This window comes from Pecten maximus, chromosome 16 (genome assembly GCF_902652985.1).
Source record: "Pecten maximus chromosome 16, xPecMax1.1, whole genome shotgun sequence".
NCBI classification, from domain to species: Eukaryota; Metazoa; Mollusca; class Bivalvia; order Pectinida; family Pectinidae; genus Pecten; species Pecten maximus.
The window spans coordinates 32,715,955-32,734,068 of NC_047030.1; the positions used below are offsets into that span (position 1 = coordinate 32,715,955).

At 35.7% G+C, this 18,114-nt stretch overlaps 1 protein-coding gene and 1 long non-coding RNA gene across 7 annotated transcripts in view; one reads left to right on the plus strand and one right to left on the minus strand.

The window, feature by feature from the left end:
• Window positions 1-17,869, minus strand: part of LOC117345286 (tyrosine-protein phosphatase non-receptor type 11-like) — a 58,272-nt gene extending 40,403 nt beyond the window's left edge. Inside the window, exons 1-2 of one of the 6 annotated variants that reach the window (XM_033908342.1) lie at window positions 17,746-17,869; window positions 13,751-13,920 (exon numbers count right to left, since the gene is read on the minus strand). In XM_033908342.1, the coding sequence (XP_033764233.1) occupies window positions 13,751-13,836 (86 nt within the window). In that variant the 5' untranslated portion in view covers window positions 13,837-13,920; window positions 17,746-17,869. Of the gene's footprint in view, window positions 1-659; window positions 1,247-13,750; window positions 13,921-14,639; window positions 14,761-14,818; window positions 14,837-17,745 lie in introns of those variants that run through there. The other 5 variants (XM_033908344.1, XM_033908343.1, XM_033908341.1 and 2 more) reach the window with 5 other exon arrangements.
• Window positions 6,820-10,264, plus strand: LOC117345287. The gene is made up of 2 exons (XR_004536401.1): window positions 6,820-7,379; window positions 9,896-10,264. It is a non-coding gene; the product is annotated as an uncharacterized LOC117345287 (long non-coding RNA).
• Window positions 17,870-18,114: the final 245 nt, after the last annotated feature.

The following is an 18,114-nucleotide window of genomic DNA, read 5'->3' on the forward strand; positions in this document are numbered from 1 at the left end:
GGTCCTTACCTGGATTTATCGACCCAAGAAAAGATACGTTTGAATGAGACATTTAGACTTGCACACGCCCTATAAATCAATATAATTTTTTTCATGCGCTCAAAGTCAATATCAGCATTTATAAACCAACAAGTGATTCACTTCTGACTGAATTTACACACCCAGGTGTCCCTAAAAATAATAAAACCATATATCGACCTTATCAAAAGGCTAAAATTGCATATTATTGATTCCAGTTATCTTCCTTAACTTTGAGAATGGAGACTTTTGATTTCCTCTATGCAGTACTTTCAGAAATTTCATTAAAAGAGTGGTCTCATCAATATATCTTGTGAGATGTTTGTAAGGTCTGGAAATTACATGTATACCTATCTCTAAAGATCTTTTACCAAAATTTGCATACCCGAAAATCACTGGCAACCTGGTAACTAATGCAATTGTTCCTCAAACTTAAATTCATGAACTCAAACTCAACTTGATATGCAGGTCAATACTCATAATTCTAATATTCTTTCAGTAACTTCTATGAGAAGATAACTCCTGTCAATTTATTTTATGGCAGCATAAGCCCTTAAGGAATTTAAAAAAAAAATGAATCATTAAGTAATGAGAATAAAAATGTACAGGATCCAATTTGTATTTTTAATAAAGTTCTTTACCTATTTTGGTACGGAAGTTTATCCTCCTCCACCGATCCTTTCTTTGGTACGGGAATTATTTTCTCCCTAGCGGTCGGAACTTTGGGGCCATGAGTTGTAGGTTTCGGTTTATTTGGCGCTGAAGGCCCAGTGGTAGATCCATTAGCTTTCGAGGTATTAGCCATGTTTAAATAAATCCACAATATACTGTCCGATTTAGGGTGCTGGCCGTCAACTATACATATTAGTACATGTACATATACAGCAGGCCGATGATAATGTATTCATGTCATAAAAGTTTGTCACAGTTTCTCGAATATATATACCCCAGGAATATATACACTAACATTTTCCTTTTTCCGGGCAAGTCATTTGTGAGTCCTTCAATTCTGAAATCTCTCTGTCCATTCAATACATTTAAAAGTCTTCCTCAAACCATAGTAGATCCAAGTAACAACTTCTTTTGTTGTGTATATCTATATTATTAGCTACCTTGGTATTCTCTGATATTCTGAAAAAGCCACCAGGAAGTTTTTAGATTGTTTCAGTTCCAAGGGAAATCAGCTCAAATGATTTTAGTAAATGTCACATTTGTCAAAGCTTCACCTTTGCATGTGAGAAAATAATATGTATGTAGCCAGTTTGCACTTACTGTAAAAATAAGACTTCCTGAATATCATGAGAGACAGAATTGATATCTGGCAGTACTGAGCCTCTTGGTGAGAATTTATTGATCTTAGATAAGAGTTCTCTTTTCAAATAAATGCTAGGTAGATACACGGCCGATCATACTTTTTTTTAAGCAAATATCAGACCTGAAAAGGTAGATATCAAAAAAAAACTTCCTCTGTTTATCAAAAAAAAAAAAAAAAAAGGGAAAAACTGTACAGATCAGTATTTTTAAATAAATTGGTAGATATGACATTAAAAAATAAAAATTTTAAATAATTATCTGAGTAAGAAAAATATTTTATAAATAATTCAATATGGCTTTAAATTAGGTAAGTATCATAAAGTTTAAATCTTTCATTGTTAATACAACTTTTATTGAAAAATTACATTAGAAATCAATTACATGAACCCTACAATGACAAAATTCTTCCCTATTATTCTGCTTAACCATAAAAAATATTATGTCTAAAATTTATCACTGGAAAGGAATAAAAAGACTCTGACGATACCTTACTTTCATACACGGAATAAATTTGTCAATAATCCATCTTTCACAAAGAAACACCCATAGATTTGTCATCGAATTCGAATATAAAAAGTGTGATAAATTCTTCTGGTTAAAAAATTCATAACAAGTGCACGTCCCAATTGCATATACTGCATATTATAATACTGCAGTCTATTTTATGAGAGATGTCTTAAGGTTGACAAGAGTCATTGACCAGATCGGAATTGTCCTTTATGATGATTCACTAGTAATTTCCTATTTGACTCGATGGAGTGTTGTGCAGTACGTATACAACCTCTATCTCCCAAACTTTACAACTTCCTGTTATTATATGTACATAGGGGCCGTAGTACTGTTAACTGTAAATAAAGGCACACACACATATACAAAGGGCTTGTGTTATGATGCCCGAACACATGTACATGTATATTCATTAAAACTCCCTGAACAATTTAACCTATGTTGGGTGTATGTGTACGTAATTCTGCGTTGACTTCTGAATTTGATTTAGATCAATGACACTGTGTGTATACCTGTAATCTCAGATGACACATATATATACATATTTATATAGGTACATGTTTATTACACACCTGGAAAACCGTAAATTAAAATCTTATCGAAGACGTTGGATCTACCTTGAATTTAAGATTTGTCTAAGGACTGGCCGATGATATCCGGTGTAAGACATTTAAATAAACTACATGTACCTATACAGATAGTGGAGGGTACATGGTATGCATACCTGTCTATATATATCTATATTGCAGTAGTCACAGGTAGTGACATGTACATTATGTAAGCTTGAATGGATAATGTAATAGATACGTGCATTTGTCAATAGCACATAATTACTTGATTGCGTTCAGTAAGCAGAAAACGCAGGACTACCCTACAAATTATTTTCTAACTATAGTGAAACATTAAGTTACAAATCAAACAAGTGGCCTGAAGGGCCTGAACAATGATTCTATGACTTACAGACGATAATGGCAAACTGACTATATTGAGAACTGTTGGGAAAATATGAGGCCTCTAGGTCTTTTATCTGGTCTTGAAGTTTTTTACCCATGTGGCCTTGAGAATATGTCAAGGTCATTCATATGAGGAAACTTCAATGCACTCTTCTCCATGGAGATCCATGGCCAAATATCACTACCTAAGTTGCGTCTATATGAGTAGTTTTCCAGCGGTAAGAAGTTCAAGGACAGAAGATCTAGACACCAGCACTCTATAGCACGGTAACCTTATATAAGCTTATAATATATAACTATGGCTAAATATATCGGGCCTTTAGGTCTATGACAGTAGAGAAGATGATTCTCAAATAGTTTTTAAATATTTGTCTTCTGTGGACGTGAAATTAGGTCAAGGTCAATTTGGTGTGGCCTTGAACAAAGGTCAATTTTTTTAGGAAAGTTTGCAACGCTAGTACTCTATATCCTTTAAGGTACCTGTTTAGAAAATGTTAGATCTCTTTATCTTCTAGATCTTCAGAAAATTTTATCAAAGGAACTTTCCTTAGTTGAGTCCCGTGACCTTGAAAAAAGGTCGAGGTGATGTCAATTGTATAAGGACAGAGTAAAGCACTGCCCTAGAGAACAAGGTGCCAAATATGAGGCCTGTGTGTGTTTTTTTTATCTTGCACTGGTTCTTGACAATTTTAACATAAACATTGTGATATTGTGGGATCGAACATTACATAATGTTTGATGATGAGCATGCAATGTCTGCATCATGTAGACACTTTAAAGTCTGCACAATATATAATCTTGATAGAATAAATGTGTGATAATTTCGTATCGCATGATAAAGCATTTCCATGATGTTGATCAAAATGACGTAACTATCATGTCATGTGATCGTGACTGCATCTATACGCTCATACATGCAGCCCAGATTAACACTGAGGCAATGGGAGACTGTAGTGCTAAAAGTAAATATTTATATTTAAAACTTGATAGGAAAATATTTACTGTGAAAAATACTTAATAGTTTCCTGTATAAAATCCTAGAAAGACAACATGGCCCTTTTGTGGATCCTGAACGTCATCACTCATGTCCAGTATATATATACACATTGTAAGTAGCTGACATACCCATGAATACCAGACCGGAAACCCACTGACCAAAAGTTTCAACGTAAATGTATGTAATTTCAAGCTCTTTGGATAGCTGCTTTTAATCACAGGGTCCAAGGATTGAAACTCTGTAGTGAGCCAAATATTTTATCACTTTAATGGACCATAAGATAAATCTTTTCTATTACTCTTAGCTACTGACATCAAGCAAGCACTTTTACAAACAAGGAGCCGCAAAGCTTGGCATTATCCCCCGTACCCCGCAGATGGTATGAAAACCCAAATACATGTATATATCAAGCTCAAAGTAACAGTTATTAAGGAAACAGTAATTTGGTATTTTTGATTAAGTCTCCATGGTGACAGAAAAAATACCGAAAATGGAAGGTCCGCAATAGCAAAAGGCACAACTAGTCTGATATATTCAGAAAGTTTCAAGCAGCTGCGTTGAACAGTTATGGAGTTATAGCCCAGAAACAAAAGGAAACAGAAATTTGGTATTTTTGATGAAGTTGCCATGATGACCGAAAAAATACCGAAAATGGAAGGTCCGCAAAAGCAAATTACACAACTAGGGCACTAGTCTGATATATACAGAAAATTTCAAGGAGCTGCGTCGAACGGTTTTTTCGAGTTATAGCCCGGAAACAGTAATTCGGTATTTTTGACTAAGTTTCCATGGTGACAGAAAAAATATCGAAAATGGAAGGTCCGCAATAGCAAAAGGCACAACTAGGGCACTAGTCTGATATATACAGAAAGTTTCAAGGAGCTGCGTTGAACGGTTATGGAGTTATAGCCCGGAAACAAAAGGAAACAGTAATTTGATATTTTTGATTAAGTTTCCATGGTGACAGAAAAAATACCGAAAATGGAAGGTCCTCAATAGCAAAAGGCACAACTACGGCACTAGTCTGATATATACAGAAATTTTCAAGGAGCTGCGTCGAACGGTTTTTCAGTTATAGCCCGGAAACAGTAATTTGGTATTTTTGACTAAGTTTCCATGGTGACAGAAAAAATATCGAAAATGGAAGGTCCGCAATAGCAAAAGGCACAACTAGGGCACTAGTCTGATATATACAGAAATTTTCAAGGAGCTGCGTTGAATGGTTATGGAGTTATAGCCCAGAAAAGAATCTCGGACAGACACACGGACGGACGGACGGACAGAACCCAATTTAATAATCCCCCGCAAACGCGTTTCGCGGGGGATAATAAAGCCAGAGTTATGCACAACTAAATTAACATTGGTACATCTAGCCACATTAAATCTCTTTTCAAACAACCATACACAACAAAATTAACATTTGGAACTCTTTCCTTCTGGCCACATGGAATCTCTATTTAAACAGACTCCAAAATTCAATAAAAATTCAATTAGCATTTTTTTCTCAAAAAAAAAATGCAAATTAAACTTAAACATGTACAGAGTGATATGTGTAATATACATTATGCACATCTATATAAATGTGTACTGCAAATCAAGTTGCACATTTTTCAAATTCTATAAAGTTTTCCCCAAAACATATTGCTTGCATCTGATATTTGTCCATTAAAATTATGATGTGATTTAATAATATATTAAGTTTGGTTAAAACTGGACTTAAAAGCTTTTCAAGCAAGTCAGATATAAAAACAAAACATTGAATTTTAAAGTAAAATATTGACAATGCTGTCATCTTCTTCAAAAAAACTAACATCATTCTCTTAATTTCATGACTTTTCATAGCAATAAAGGCAAGAAAAAACCAATGATCGCAATTTAAAGTTAATTACAAACATTTCGAGAATCTTCTTGCATTATATATTTTTTAAACACATTTTCAACAAAAATGTTGAGATTTATTTTGATTAAAATTGTAATTTGTAATATTACAAGGAAACAGAAGATCTAGAAAACTTTTAAAAGTAACCCCAAACAAAAATACTTGCTTGCAGTAAGCTTGCGGCAAGCTTGCGGCAAGCTTATTTTACTCTTTGCAAGCTATATGCAAGCTAGTAAGAAGCTTGCGCAAGCTTGCAAGCAGGCAGGTCCTAAAACTTAAGCTATCCAAAAGCTCGCAAGATCATGGTTGCAAGCTTGCGAGTCCTTCTGCAAGCTTGCAAGTCCTTCTGCAAGCTTGCAAGTCATTCTGCAAGCTCGCAAGATCATGGTTGCAAGCTTGCGAGTCCTTCTGCAAGCTTGCGAGTACTTCTGCAAGCTTGCGAGTCCTTCTGCAAGCTTGCAAGTCCTTCTGCAAGCTCGCAAGAACATGGTTGCAAGCTTGCGAGTCCTTCTGCAAGCTTGTGAGTCATTCTGCAAGCTTGCAGGAGGGTTCTCTTTTTGCAAGCTTGCAAGCCTTCAGTTCTTTACAATATTCTGCATGTTGTGGACTTAGAAACTTTTCTACTCTGATATGTTACTTGTGAGATGTGAAAATCTTCTAAGTCACAGCAGCATGGATTTTCTATTTCAAAATCTGTAACTTTTAGTAATTTCATATCTGATTATCTTAAGGTGAATATGAGTTTCATCAGAGTAAAAACACCTCTTTTTGAATCAAAATTGAATGATGATTTCAGTAATCAATTATTATTGTTTAAATTGCAATTCATGTTTATAAAACTTCAATAGTAATCATGACATTCATATCTTTTCAAATTTAGATATCCAACCAATTTATATTGATGCTTAAAGTATTGCTTCATTTATATATTTTACACATGTACTTATAAAATCCTCTTTATTAAAGTTATCAGTGAACACATTATGATATATTTTCGGGAGTATAATCAGTTGTTTCTAGGAGTGATATTCATTCTAAGGATAACCTGCAAATTATGTGAATTGAACTTCCATCAGTGCAAATTTCAGCAAAATATATGTTGAAGCCTTATTATCAAAAACCTTTCCAACACCAATATGTGTAAACGAACAAAATGAGAACATATATCATATCAGTTCAAGCTGATGAGTACAGGAAGTCCATGCCAGTCAGACTCCAGACACCATGGGGCCAACCCCGGGGTATAAGGTTCATTTCTAACTGACTGTATTGTGACTTATTTGATGATTTATTTCAGTAATAAATACATAAAATGAAACAATATTGTAAAAGTAACTTCAATGCAATTTTATAGTATTTTAAAAAGCATCTGTTGAACCCACAAATCTTCATTTTTGTTAAGTCTGTATGAATGAAAAACCTTTCCTGTGCCCCAACTTAAGATTGACCAATGTAAAACAAGGTCCCCACTTTGAATTGAGTTTCCTGTGGCTGCATGTGGACAATTTGCATCTCTGTGAATCAGTATAAATTGTCCTATCAAACACTTCTGGAAATAGAATAAACTTCTGTCATTCTGGACATGGTAAGGATATGTGCAACCTATCTACATCTGCATGTTGAAAGTTCTGTAAATAAGTTACATAAACAAACAGAAGATGGACTCAGTGAAGTGATCCAGATGAAGATTTCCAGGGGTCAACAATCAATGGTGAGTGGTGAGATTTATAATAACATACAAATAATGTTTCAATTGATATAAGAATAATTTACTGATCTAAAATAAACATTATTCTATAATCTTTGGAAATTTTGGGTGAAAAAAAATACAGAGCTATAACACTAGCACATCTAACAAAAACAAAAAATTCTTGTATATTTTATCTTTTACAACAGAAAAAGCCTAGGAAAGTTGAACATTATATGAAATGTGTATTTTTATATTCATTTCTTGTGTTTTAGATATGTTGCAATTATTGCACAAAAATAGTTTTAAGACAAACTGACAATAAAACCTGTATATAAAACTAACCATGCTTCTGTTTATAAGACAGCACTTCTAGATCTAGGCATCATACAAAATTTTACTCAACATGTGATATGTATGCCTAAACTTGGAAGGTCGCACATTTGATTCTCCATCATGAAATATCTAGAGTGGTCACATTAGAAACAAGAGATCCCAGAGGGATCTTGGCGCCCACCATTGAATGTTCTTCATAGGTTCCATGTCAGATTGATCTTTTCTCTACTTTTCTCTTCTTCTAAGTCTTACTAATCTGTGTAAACTCAGAAGAAACCTCTAGTACTTTTCAAACAAGGGAAACCTATATATAAAATTTAAGATTAAGACACCAAGGGGAACCTATATATGGAATTTGAGAAAGATTCCTTCAGTGCTTTCTGAGAAATAGTGATAACAAACTTCAATTGTCAAAATCCAAGATGGCTGCTTGTCGGCCATGTTGTTTTCCGATTGGTCTCAAAATGCAATATGCATAACTAGGCACCTGGGGGAACCTACATATGAAATTTCAGGAAGATCCCTTCATTAGTTTCTTAGTAATAGTGATAACCAGTTTCAATTTTCGAAATACAAGATGGATTCCTGTCGGCCATGTTGTTTTCTGATTGGTCTCAAAATGCAATATGCATAACTAGGCACCAAGGGGTACCTACATATGAAATTTGAGAAAGATCCAATCAGTACTTTCTCAGAAATAGCGATAACAATCTTCTATGGTCAAAATCCAAGATGGCTGCCTGTCGGCCATGTTGTTTTCCGATCAGTCCCAAAATGCGATATGCATTACTAGGCACCAAGGGGAACCTACATATGAAATTTGAGAAAGATCCCTTCAGTACTTTCTCAGAAATAGTGATAACAAACTTCAATGGTCAAAATCCAAGATGACTGCATGACGGCCATCTTGTTTTCTGATCGGTCCCAAAATGTGATATGCATAACAAGGCACCAAGGGGAACCTACATATGAAATTTGAGAAAGATCCCTTCAGTACTTTCTCAGAAATAGCAATAACAAACTTTAATGGTCAAAATCCAAGATGGCTGCCTGTCGGCCATGTTGTTTTTCGATCTGTCCCAAAATGCAATATGCATAACTAGGCACCATGGGAAACCTACATATAAAATTTGAGAAAGATCCCTTCAGTACTTTCTCAGAAATAGCGATAACAAACTTCAATGGTCAAAATCCAAGATGGCTGCCCGTCGGCCATGTTGTTTTCCAATCGGTCCCAAAATGCAATATGCATATCTAGGCACCAAGGGAAACCCACATATGAAATTTGAGAAAGATCCCTTCAGTACTTTCTCAGAAATAGCAAAAACAAACTTCAATGGTCAAAATCCAAGATGGCTGCCCGTCGGCCATGTTGTTTTCCGATCGGTCCCAAAATGCAATATGCATAACTAGGCACCAAGGGAAACCTACATATAAAATTTGAGAAAGATCCCTTTAGTACTTTCTCAGCAATAGCGATAACAAACTTCAATGGTCAAAATCCAAGATGGCTGCCCGTCGGCCATGTTGTTTTCCGATCGGTCCCAAAATGCAATATGCATAACTAGGCACCAAGGGAAACCCACATATGAAATTTGAGAAAGATCCCTTCAGTACTTTCTTAGAAATAGCGATAACAAACTTCAATGGTCAAAATCCAAGATGGCTGCCTGTCGGCCATGTTGTTTTCCGATCGGTCCCAAAATGCAATATGCATAACTAGGCACCAAGGGGAACCTACATATGAAATTTGAGAAAGATCCCTTCAGCTCTTTCTCAGAAATAGCGATAACAAACTTCAATGGTCAAAATCCAAGATGGCTGCCTGTCGGCCATGTTGTTTTCCGATCGGTCCCAAAATGCAATATGCATAACTAGGCATCAAGGGGAACCTACATATGAAATTTGAGAAAGATCCCTTCAGTACTTTCTGAGGATTAGCGATAACAAGAATTGTTTACGGACGGACGGACGGACGGACGGAGGGAGGGAGGGACGGACGGACGGACGACGGACCACGGACGCAGGGCGATTTGAATAGCCCACCATCTGATGATGGTGGGCTTAAAATGTAATTAAGCCAGATTTAGTTGTTGACATTTAAAGATGTCTTCAAATATCTAATATAGTTGTTTTGGCTTATAAAGAATAACATCAATTGATCAATATTCTATGTAATATTGCTTTGTTTTATTTTTTTGTAGCACAAATGCAAAAAGATACAGTCAGCTCTGAAATGGACGGAAATGACAGGAGAGTTAAAAGATATTGTAACTGTACTGAAAAAAATAACTGGTATTATCAACATATGATGAATATTCTACCGAATGCCAACAAAACCTATAAGCCATTATTGCAGTGACAACAGAGACTAACAATGATAAAAAAAACATTCATGAACTAGAAATTAAATAACCTTTGATGTATTGTTATGTAAGTGTGCATTGATTTAGTTAAAAAGAATATGGAATAAAATATAGATGTTTGTATATAAAGTTTGTATCTATAAGGTGTTTTATTGTAACAGCATGCAGTACTGCTCTGAATGATAGAAATACAGACTTTTACATTAATTTGATGTTTTTGCTTTATTTTTGCTGCATTAGATTTATTTTTACCTCAGAGCTAGACTATTTAGCTTGCGGCAAGCTTGCATAAAGCGGCTTACCGCAAGCTTGCAGAAACTAGCTCGCCGCAAGCTTGCAGAAACAAGCTTGCAGAAACAAGCTCGTCGCAAGCTTGCAGAAACTAGCTCGCCGCAAGCTTGCCGCGAGGTTTCAAATACTAGCTTGCTGCAAGGTTCCAATTCCTAGCTTGCAGATTAAGCTTGCGGCAAGCTTGCAACAAGAGGCCCAGAGGGCCTGTATCGCTCACCTGGTTTCATGAGATATGAAACAAGAATGATGCTTAAGTATATTTGTCACTGGTATTGCTATGTCAATATATATCATAAATATTTTATATGGGTACATGTACATTGGTTTTATTTTAATACTAAAAATGCCAAAAAGTGCATTAATCCATGAAATGAAATTGACTTTTGGCGCGACCCCATAGGGATGCTACCACACAAATGTGAGTGATATATATCCATTGCTTAGTTTCAGAGAAGATCTTGTTTAGATTAATTGACCCCTTTTGACCCTGCCCTCTGCCCCCCGGGGGGTCAGCTCCTTCCTTTATACAATTTTGAATCCCTACCCCAATAGGATGCTACCAGTCAAACCATTGCTAAGTTTCAGAGAATAAGTTATTTAAATCAATTTAGCCAAATTGACCCCTTTTGGCCCAACCCCTCAGCCCCCTGGCGGCCCGGGTCAACCCCAACATTTGTACAATTTTGAATCCCCACCCCATAACCATGCTACCATACAAATGTGAGTAATATCCATTGCTTAGTTTCAGAGAAGAAGTTGTTTAAACAAATTGACCACATTTGGCCCCGCCCCTCAGGCCCCTGGGGGGTCAGCCCCATCATTTGTACAATTTTGAATCCCCACCCCATAGTGATGCTACCAGGCAAATATGAGCGATATCCATTGCTTAGTTTCAGAGCAGAAGTTGTTTAAACAAATTGACCACATTTGGCCCCACCCCTCAGGCCCCTGGGGGGTCAGCCCCATCATTTGTACAATTTTGAATCCCCACCCCATAGTGATGCTACCAGGCAAATATGACCGATATCCATTGCTTAGTTTCAGAGCAGAAGTCATTTATATCAATTTTGTAAAACTGACCCCTTTTGGCCCGGCCCCTCAGCCCCCAGGGGGTCGGCCCCGTCATTTGTACAATTTCAAATTCCTACCCCAAGGTGATGCTACCAGTAAAATATGAGAGATATCCATTGTTTGGTTCCAGAGAAGAAGTTAATTATATGAATATAGCCAGATTGACCACATTTGGCCTCTGCCCCTCAGGCCCCTGGGGGGTCAGCCCCATCATTTGTACAATTTTGAATCCCCACCCCATAGTGATGCTACCAGGCAAATATGAGCGACAGGCATTGCTCGGTTTCAGAGAAGAAGTCGTTTATATCAATATAGCCAAATTGACCACATTTGGCCCCACCCCTCAGGCCCCTGGGGGGTCAGCCCCATCATTTGTACAATTTTGAATCCCCACCCCATAATGATGCTACCAGGCAAATATGAGCGATAGCCATTGCTTGGTTTCAGAGAAGAAGTTATTTAAACAAATTAACCACATTTGGCCCCGCCCCTCAGGCCCCTGGGGGGTCAGCCCCATCATTTGTACAATTTTGAATCCCCACCCCATAATGATGCTACCAGGCAAATATGAGCGATAGCCATTGCTTGGTTTCAGAGAAGAAGTCATTTATATCAATATAGCCAAATTGACCACATTTGGCCCCACCCCTCAGGCCCCTGGGGGGTCAGCCCCATCATTTGTACAATTTTGAATCCCCACCCCATAATGATACTACCAGGCAAATATGAGCGATAGCCATTGCTTGGTTTCAGAGAAGAAGTCATTTATATCAATATAGCCAGATTGACCACATTTGGCCCCACCCCTCAGGCCCCTGGGGGGTCAGCCCCATCATTTGTACAATTTTGAATCCCCACCCCATAATGATGCTACCAGGCAAATATGAGCGATAGCCATTGCTTGGTTTCAGAGAAGAAGTCATTTATATCAATATAGCCAGATTGACCACATTTGGCCCCACCCCTCAGGCCCCTGGGGGGTCAGCCCCATCATTTGTACAATTTTGAATCCCCACCCCATAGTGATGCTACCAGGCAAATATGAGTGATAGCCATTGCTTGGTTTCAGAGAAGAAGTCGTTTATATAAATAGTGTTAAAATGACCCCTTTTGGCCATGCCCCAGAGGCCACCAGGGGGTCAGCCCCATCATTTGTACAATTTTGAGTCCCCTACCCATAGGGTTGCTTCTGACCAAATTTGTTCAAATTCCTTCGGACCAGGTGAGCTAATAATAGTGAATCGCAAGCTTGCCATTTCTGTTTGGGAATTTACTGGACAGCAACTCTAAGTGTAAATACCTAATAAATATTTATATTAAAATTGTAGTAATAAATTGAGACAAAAATACTGTTTGTCAAGAAAATCTCTACAACATTATTAATGCTATATATAATACATGTACATCAATAAATTCTTGACTTAATTTAACTGTTCTTTTGAATTCAGCAAATCTGATACAGCTACATACACATACATACATATATTTATTATTCAACAACTTTATAATGCAGTCATACAAAAGGGAAATAAAGGAAAACAGGAATATAAAACCAATTTTTATATATATATAGCTGACCTAAATTTTTCCACTTGCCTTCAATTTCAGTTCACAACCACCCATAGTCATGACATACTGTATCCATCAACTTCATAGGTAAAAAGTCAGCTTAACAGGTCAATCAAATTAGTAGATCTACATGTGCACTGAGGCGTATCACAAGCTATGACTTACCTGTTCACGACTAATTTTACAAGGTTAATGTGTCAAAGCTAACCTACATATTTTTCTTCTGATCTAATAACTGGTTATATGAAAATCACACACACATATATATGTATACATATACATATCTCACATGCAGATTTATTACTAGAATAAAGAGGAAAATTTCATTTTTTGAACAAAACAGTGGAGCCCAAGATTGAGGGAGATCTCAGATAATTAAGAAGAGAATTACTCAGAAACTCACATATAAAGTGTGATATTAGGATTTTTTTTCAAAATTTCCATTCAAATGTGAGTAGATATTATACAGGTTGAAAGCTTAAAGTGTGAACTAGTTTTGAGACACATCAATTAAAACAAAGTACATGTTAAAGGAAACAGGTCGTAGACAGAGAGTTGCTATATAGCTATAGCTATGGTATCTAGAAATACAGAATTTTAGCTGAATACAGAATTTTTAGCTGAATACAGAATTTTAGCTGAATACAGAATTTTTAGCTAAAGTGCATTTCAAACTAGCAAAGAAAGACTTTTAGAGTTTATACTGTGTAGTATAAAGATTAGATTTTAGAAACGCAAAGCCATACAGATATATATACTTGCCTCATTTGTTTTACAATGGCTTCGATCCTACTTCCATCCAGCTCTTTTTTCATGCTGGCTCTGAACGAGTTTGAAATCTTCGACATGATTTGTTCCTCAGTAGTATATAGATCAAGTCAAGTGTTGATTATTATCCTCTAAATTTTCTCACATCACCAGTGGAGTTCAACCTACATCACGGAACCATTGCATTTAGAGTCAAAAACAGAAATATTCTTTCTACATCTAGTTCGCTTTTGGCTTAGAAATTTTCATTTTGAATTTTTACGGAACGTACATCTACTTGTGGGAAGTATTACTCACTTTTTTCAAGGACATTGAATAATTTATGAGATATATTTCATAACTAATGTATTTGTTATACGTTTTCCGCCGTTCCATATAATTAAATATAAATGATGGGTTACAGTGTATGTACATGTCTACCAACAGTATTAAATGAAACATGATGTTGGTAAACTAAACATGTACATTGATATTCTACGTACTTACATACCTATATGTATACATGTATTGTACATGCAAATGCACATACAAAATTTTACAAGCATGGCTTTCCAAGACATTGAGATTTCAAAAATTCAGATCTTTGAAAAAACTTCCAATACAATTTTGTATTAATACAATTAATTCTGTAAAAATCTATATCAATTAAACAATGATGAATCTACGGATTGTATTGAGAGTTTAGAAAAATTTGAAAACAAGCCAACTTGAACCAGGAAGTACATGTGTTACGTACGTATGGGACAGCTCGCCAGTTTGATAATAGAAAACACTACATTTGCATATGTGACCTACAACTAAACCATTGCGCTACACAAAAAGAGAGAAATTTTTAACAAAGAAAGGCAACAATGCATCTATTTATCTTTAAACCATTTTCTACCTATTTCAAACTTGTCACTCCTCGAAAAATAAAGTCTCACATTCCGTTGTCGATTCCTAGATAATCCAAAGCATTACACACAATGCCGTGCTGGCCTCGTCAAAGTATTATGACTGTTGTCCTGTACAAAGATGTATGTTATCAGATACACAAGAAAACACACGAGAAAGGCCACTTACATTATAAACATGACTAATAATTATCTCTTCTTCAAACTCCTTCCTTGTATACAGAACCACTGTGTAGTTATAGTACGTCCTCCTTAATCTACTCGAAAATGCGTACATTAATTAAATATAGTTTTACATCCGACAATCAGCATTGTCAGCTTAACATGATATTTACAAAATTAAGATTTTGAGAAATTATAGAATCTCTCCTTCAGGGAATTATTTCGAAAAATACAATTGAATATAATTTTTTTTCACGTTTCTTTAAGTGCTCTTTTTTAAACCCTTTTATACATTGTACATGTACAGCTATATATATCAATGCAGTTTACATTTTGAGTTTTAATATTTGCTTAATGAAGAAAATATGCTATCTTTTTCATAATTTAAAGTAGCCACTGAAAAAAAATCATGCTTACGTTACTAAATAGCAGATAACAGGACATGAAAGACACTTAATGGGTTCAGTGTCCAGTACTCTACCTGGTGTAAACAGTAGTCCGATATTTATTATCTTTATAAAAAAAAAACACAAAAATTTCACGGAAGTGGATGTGTCGCCTGCACAGCAAGTTGGGCGATTACGAAGAAATAGATATATTTTCTACTTCCAAGAAATAATGTTAAAAGTAATTATTATATACATGTAAGCAAGACCAGCATCACACAAATATGCTCAAAATTCAACAATACAGAGCAGGATCTTTCTGTAAATGAGCACATGAAGAAGGTTGAGCTTGATGGGCCTAATTTGCATGGAAACAAATTTTCTATTTATAGTAACAGTGTCCTTGACCTTTGAACTAGTAAAAAACAAACCCGTGCAAGCACTTGGGGTAAAGAAAAACTACATGAAAATTGAGTTTAATGTGCCCAAATAAACTAGCGATATCACAAGGAAACAAATATTCTTCTTTTTTTCAGTAACAGTGACCTTGACCTTTGGACCTGAAAAGCAATCCCAAGTAAGCAATTTTGGTAAGGAAGACCTGCAAGAAGTTTGAGTTTAATCGGCACAAGAGGACTTGTCACGGCCGCAGACACTGACATAGTGATATATATATATGTCACCTGCTTTTTGCAGGTAGCACAAAAAATGAATTATAAGCTGATCTACAAATGAGTGTGAGGATATATGCATCATATTATCCATTTTTTTCCCCTTTTTAATCAATCATTAAAATAATTAATTATTGCCATTTGTAGTTTATTAAAGATCTCAGGTGGAGTGCTAGATCTACCATTAATTAGATTTTTCTGACTTATTAGAGAGGAAAACCCCACAACTGCATTTAAATCATGACAACTAGCTGACAAATCATGTATATACACTGTAACACATGTAGCTGAATGCTAACAGTAACTAAAGTTTCTGCAGGTAAGGTCACATTTACTTCCTGTAGATTTGCTAGAGATGAATACATATCATCCCTTCACATAATTACCAATCCACTTATATATATAAATAAAGGCCAAAGGCTGTATTACCTAGAAGACACTAAACCCATTCAATAAATAAATTCACTAATTAAATCAAAATACAGAATACATCTGAAACATTTATGCTCATACTTATATATAAGCATTGAATTTAAAACAAAACATAAAATTATACAAAGTCAAACTCAACATCCTACAGTATTTGATATTACTCGAGACTTGCATGTAGATTTATTACTGAATGATTAAAATTTGCATGGTACAAGATTACTTTTCTTGTTAAATAGTGAAAAAAACAAGATCTATTTGATACAAGATAAAAAATAAATATGAAATAAGGAAGATATAAGAACATTGACCATATAAGAAGACTTGACTCAACAAATATGGCCATAAATTTTAGGTAATGAAAATTGCAATGCTGTTCAATATTTGTTGGCCATGGATGGAATTCAGACCACAGGCTTAAATCTAAGTTAAAGATGATATAAAATATAGATGTGGTCAATCAGGCTTAATTTCTGTGAACAAATTGAGTCAATGGTAGTTTACTTCCACCACAATACAAACAGAATACTCGGACATTCTTGCCAGCTTTTGCCTTGACACTGACATGCCCTCTGCCAGAACTAGTGATTATGAGTGATTTCTCAATGTGTTTTTGTGTTTCAAGTGAAATAACATGAAAACCAAACCTAGTCCATGATCTACATCCTGAACCGATACAATACAGGTGGTGGCTCTATCTCAAAATTTTCGCTGCATCCACCATTTTTACAAACATGCAAGAGACAACAACTTCCCTGCTCCAAAGAATGTGTCAATATGAATGTGTTGCTGCTGCTGCTGACTCTATAAAAATCTTTAAATTTTGTGCCAGAGAGTAGGGAAGTTGTTGCTTCTTGCAATTGCAAGTGGGTAGTAGACTAGATTATCCCTCATTTCCAAATCTTTTCTGTGATACAAACAACATGCTATACTTGTATATATAACTCCATTCATGCATGGTCAAAAAGCTCTGTATACATTAATATTGAACACTGCATGCATTATTTTGTCACAATACCAGAATCTAAATCTACTTCTGTTTAGAGCACAAAGATATCAAATCTTGACCGAGACTCTAACCACATGCAAATGCAATTAATTGTAAGACTGGGCAACGGGAAAAAAATGGATGGGCTAATTTGATACGGCATGGAATTACAATGGAATGTATCTATATTGTGTTGCCGAGGTCAGAACAGCCGAAAGGGTCGTGACATGACTTATAAGACAATCTAAAACATGATAGAAGGCCATTTATTTATCTTAATCATGATCTGCGTAGACGTCATTTGAGAGATTATCAACAGGTCCCTGTGGAAGAATCGAGGATGTGAAGTCATACTCTCCATATCAGCTGGAGAGTAAGTCAACAGGTGGTCGTGCTCTCCCTAACAAACCAAAAAGTTGCAATAGCTGGGGTATTTCATGAATCATGTGCATCAATTTACCTTCGTGAGGTCATATTTTACCCCAACCGGATCAAATCTCTTCTCTTTCTACATAAGTCTTTTCCGCTTCCCTACTCCTAGCTTTATTATGGCGGAAGTGGATAGTGTCCCGTAAGCCTCGATTTGAATAATAAGAACTAAATGTAGATCCGGAGACGGATGCCGTATACATACGAAGACAACTTCAAAACTCTTCGCTTTCAGTATATTTGAAAATATGTTTAAAGAACATAATGTTTACAATAAAAACACTCCCTCAGAAACCATCACCTATTTTAGCAAATCCACCAGCTGTTGATAGGACGTTACACAATAAAACAAAAACTAAAACTAAACAATGAAAGATATACAGTATATCCACCCTCCAAT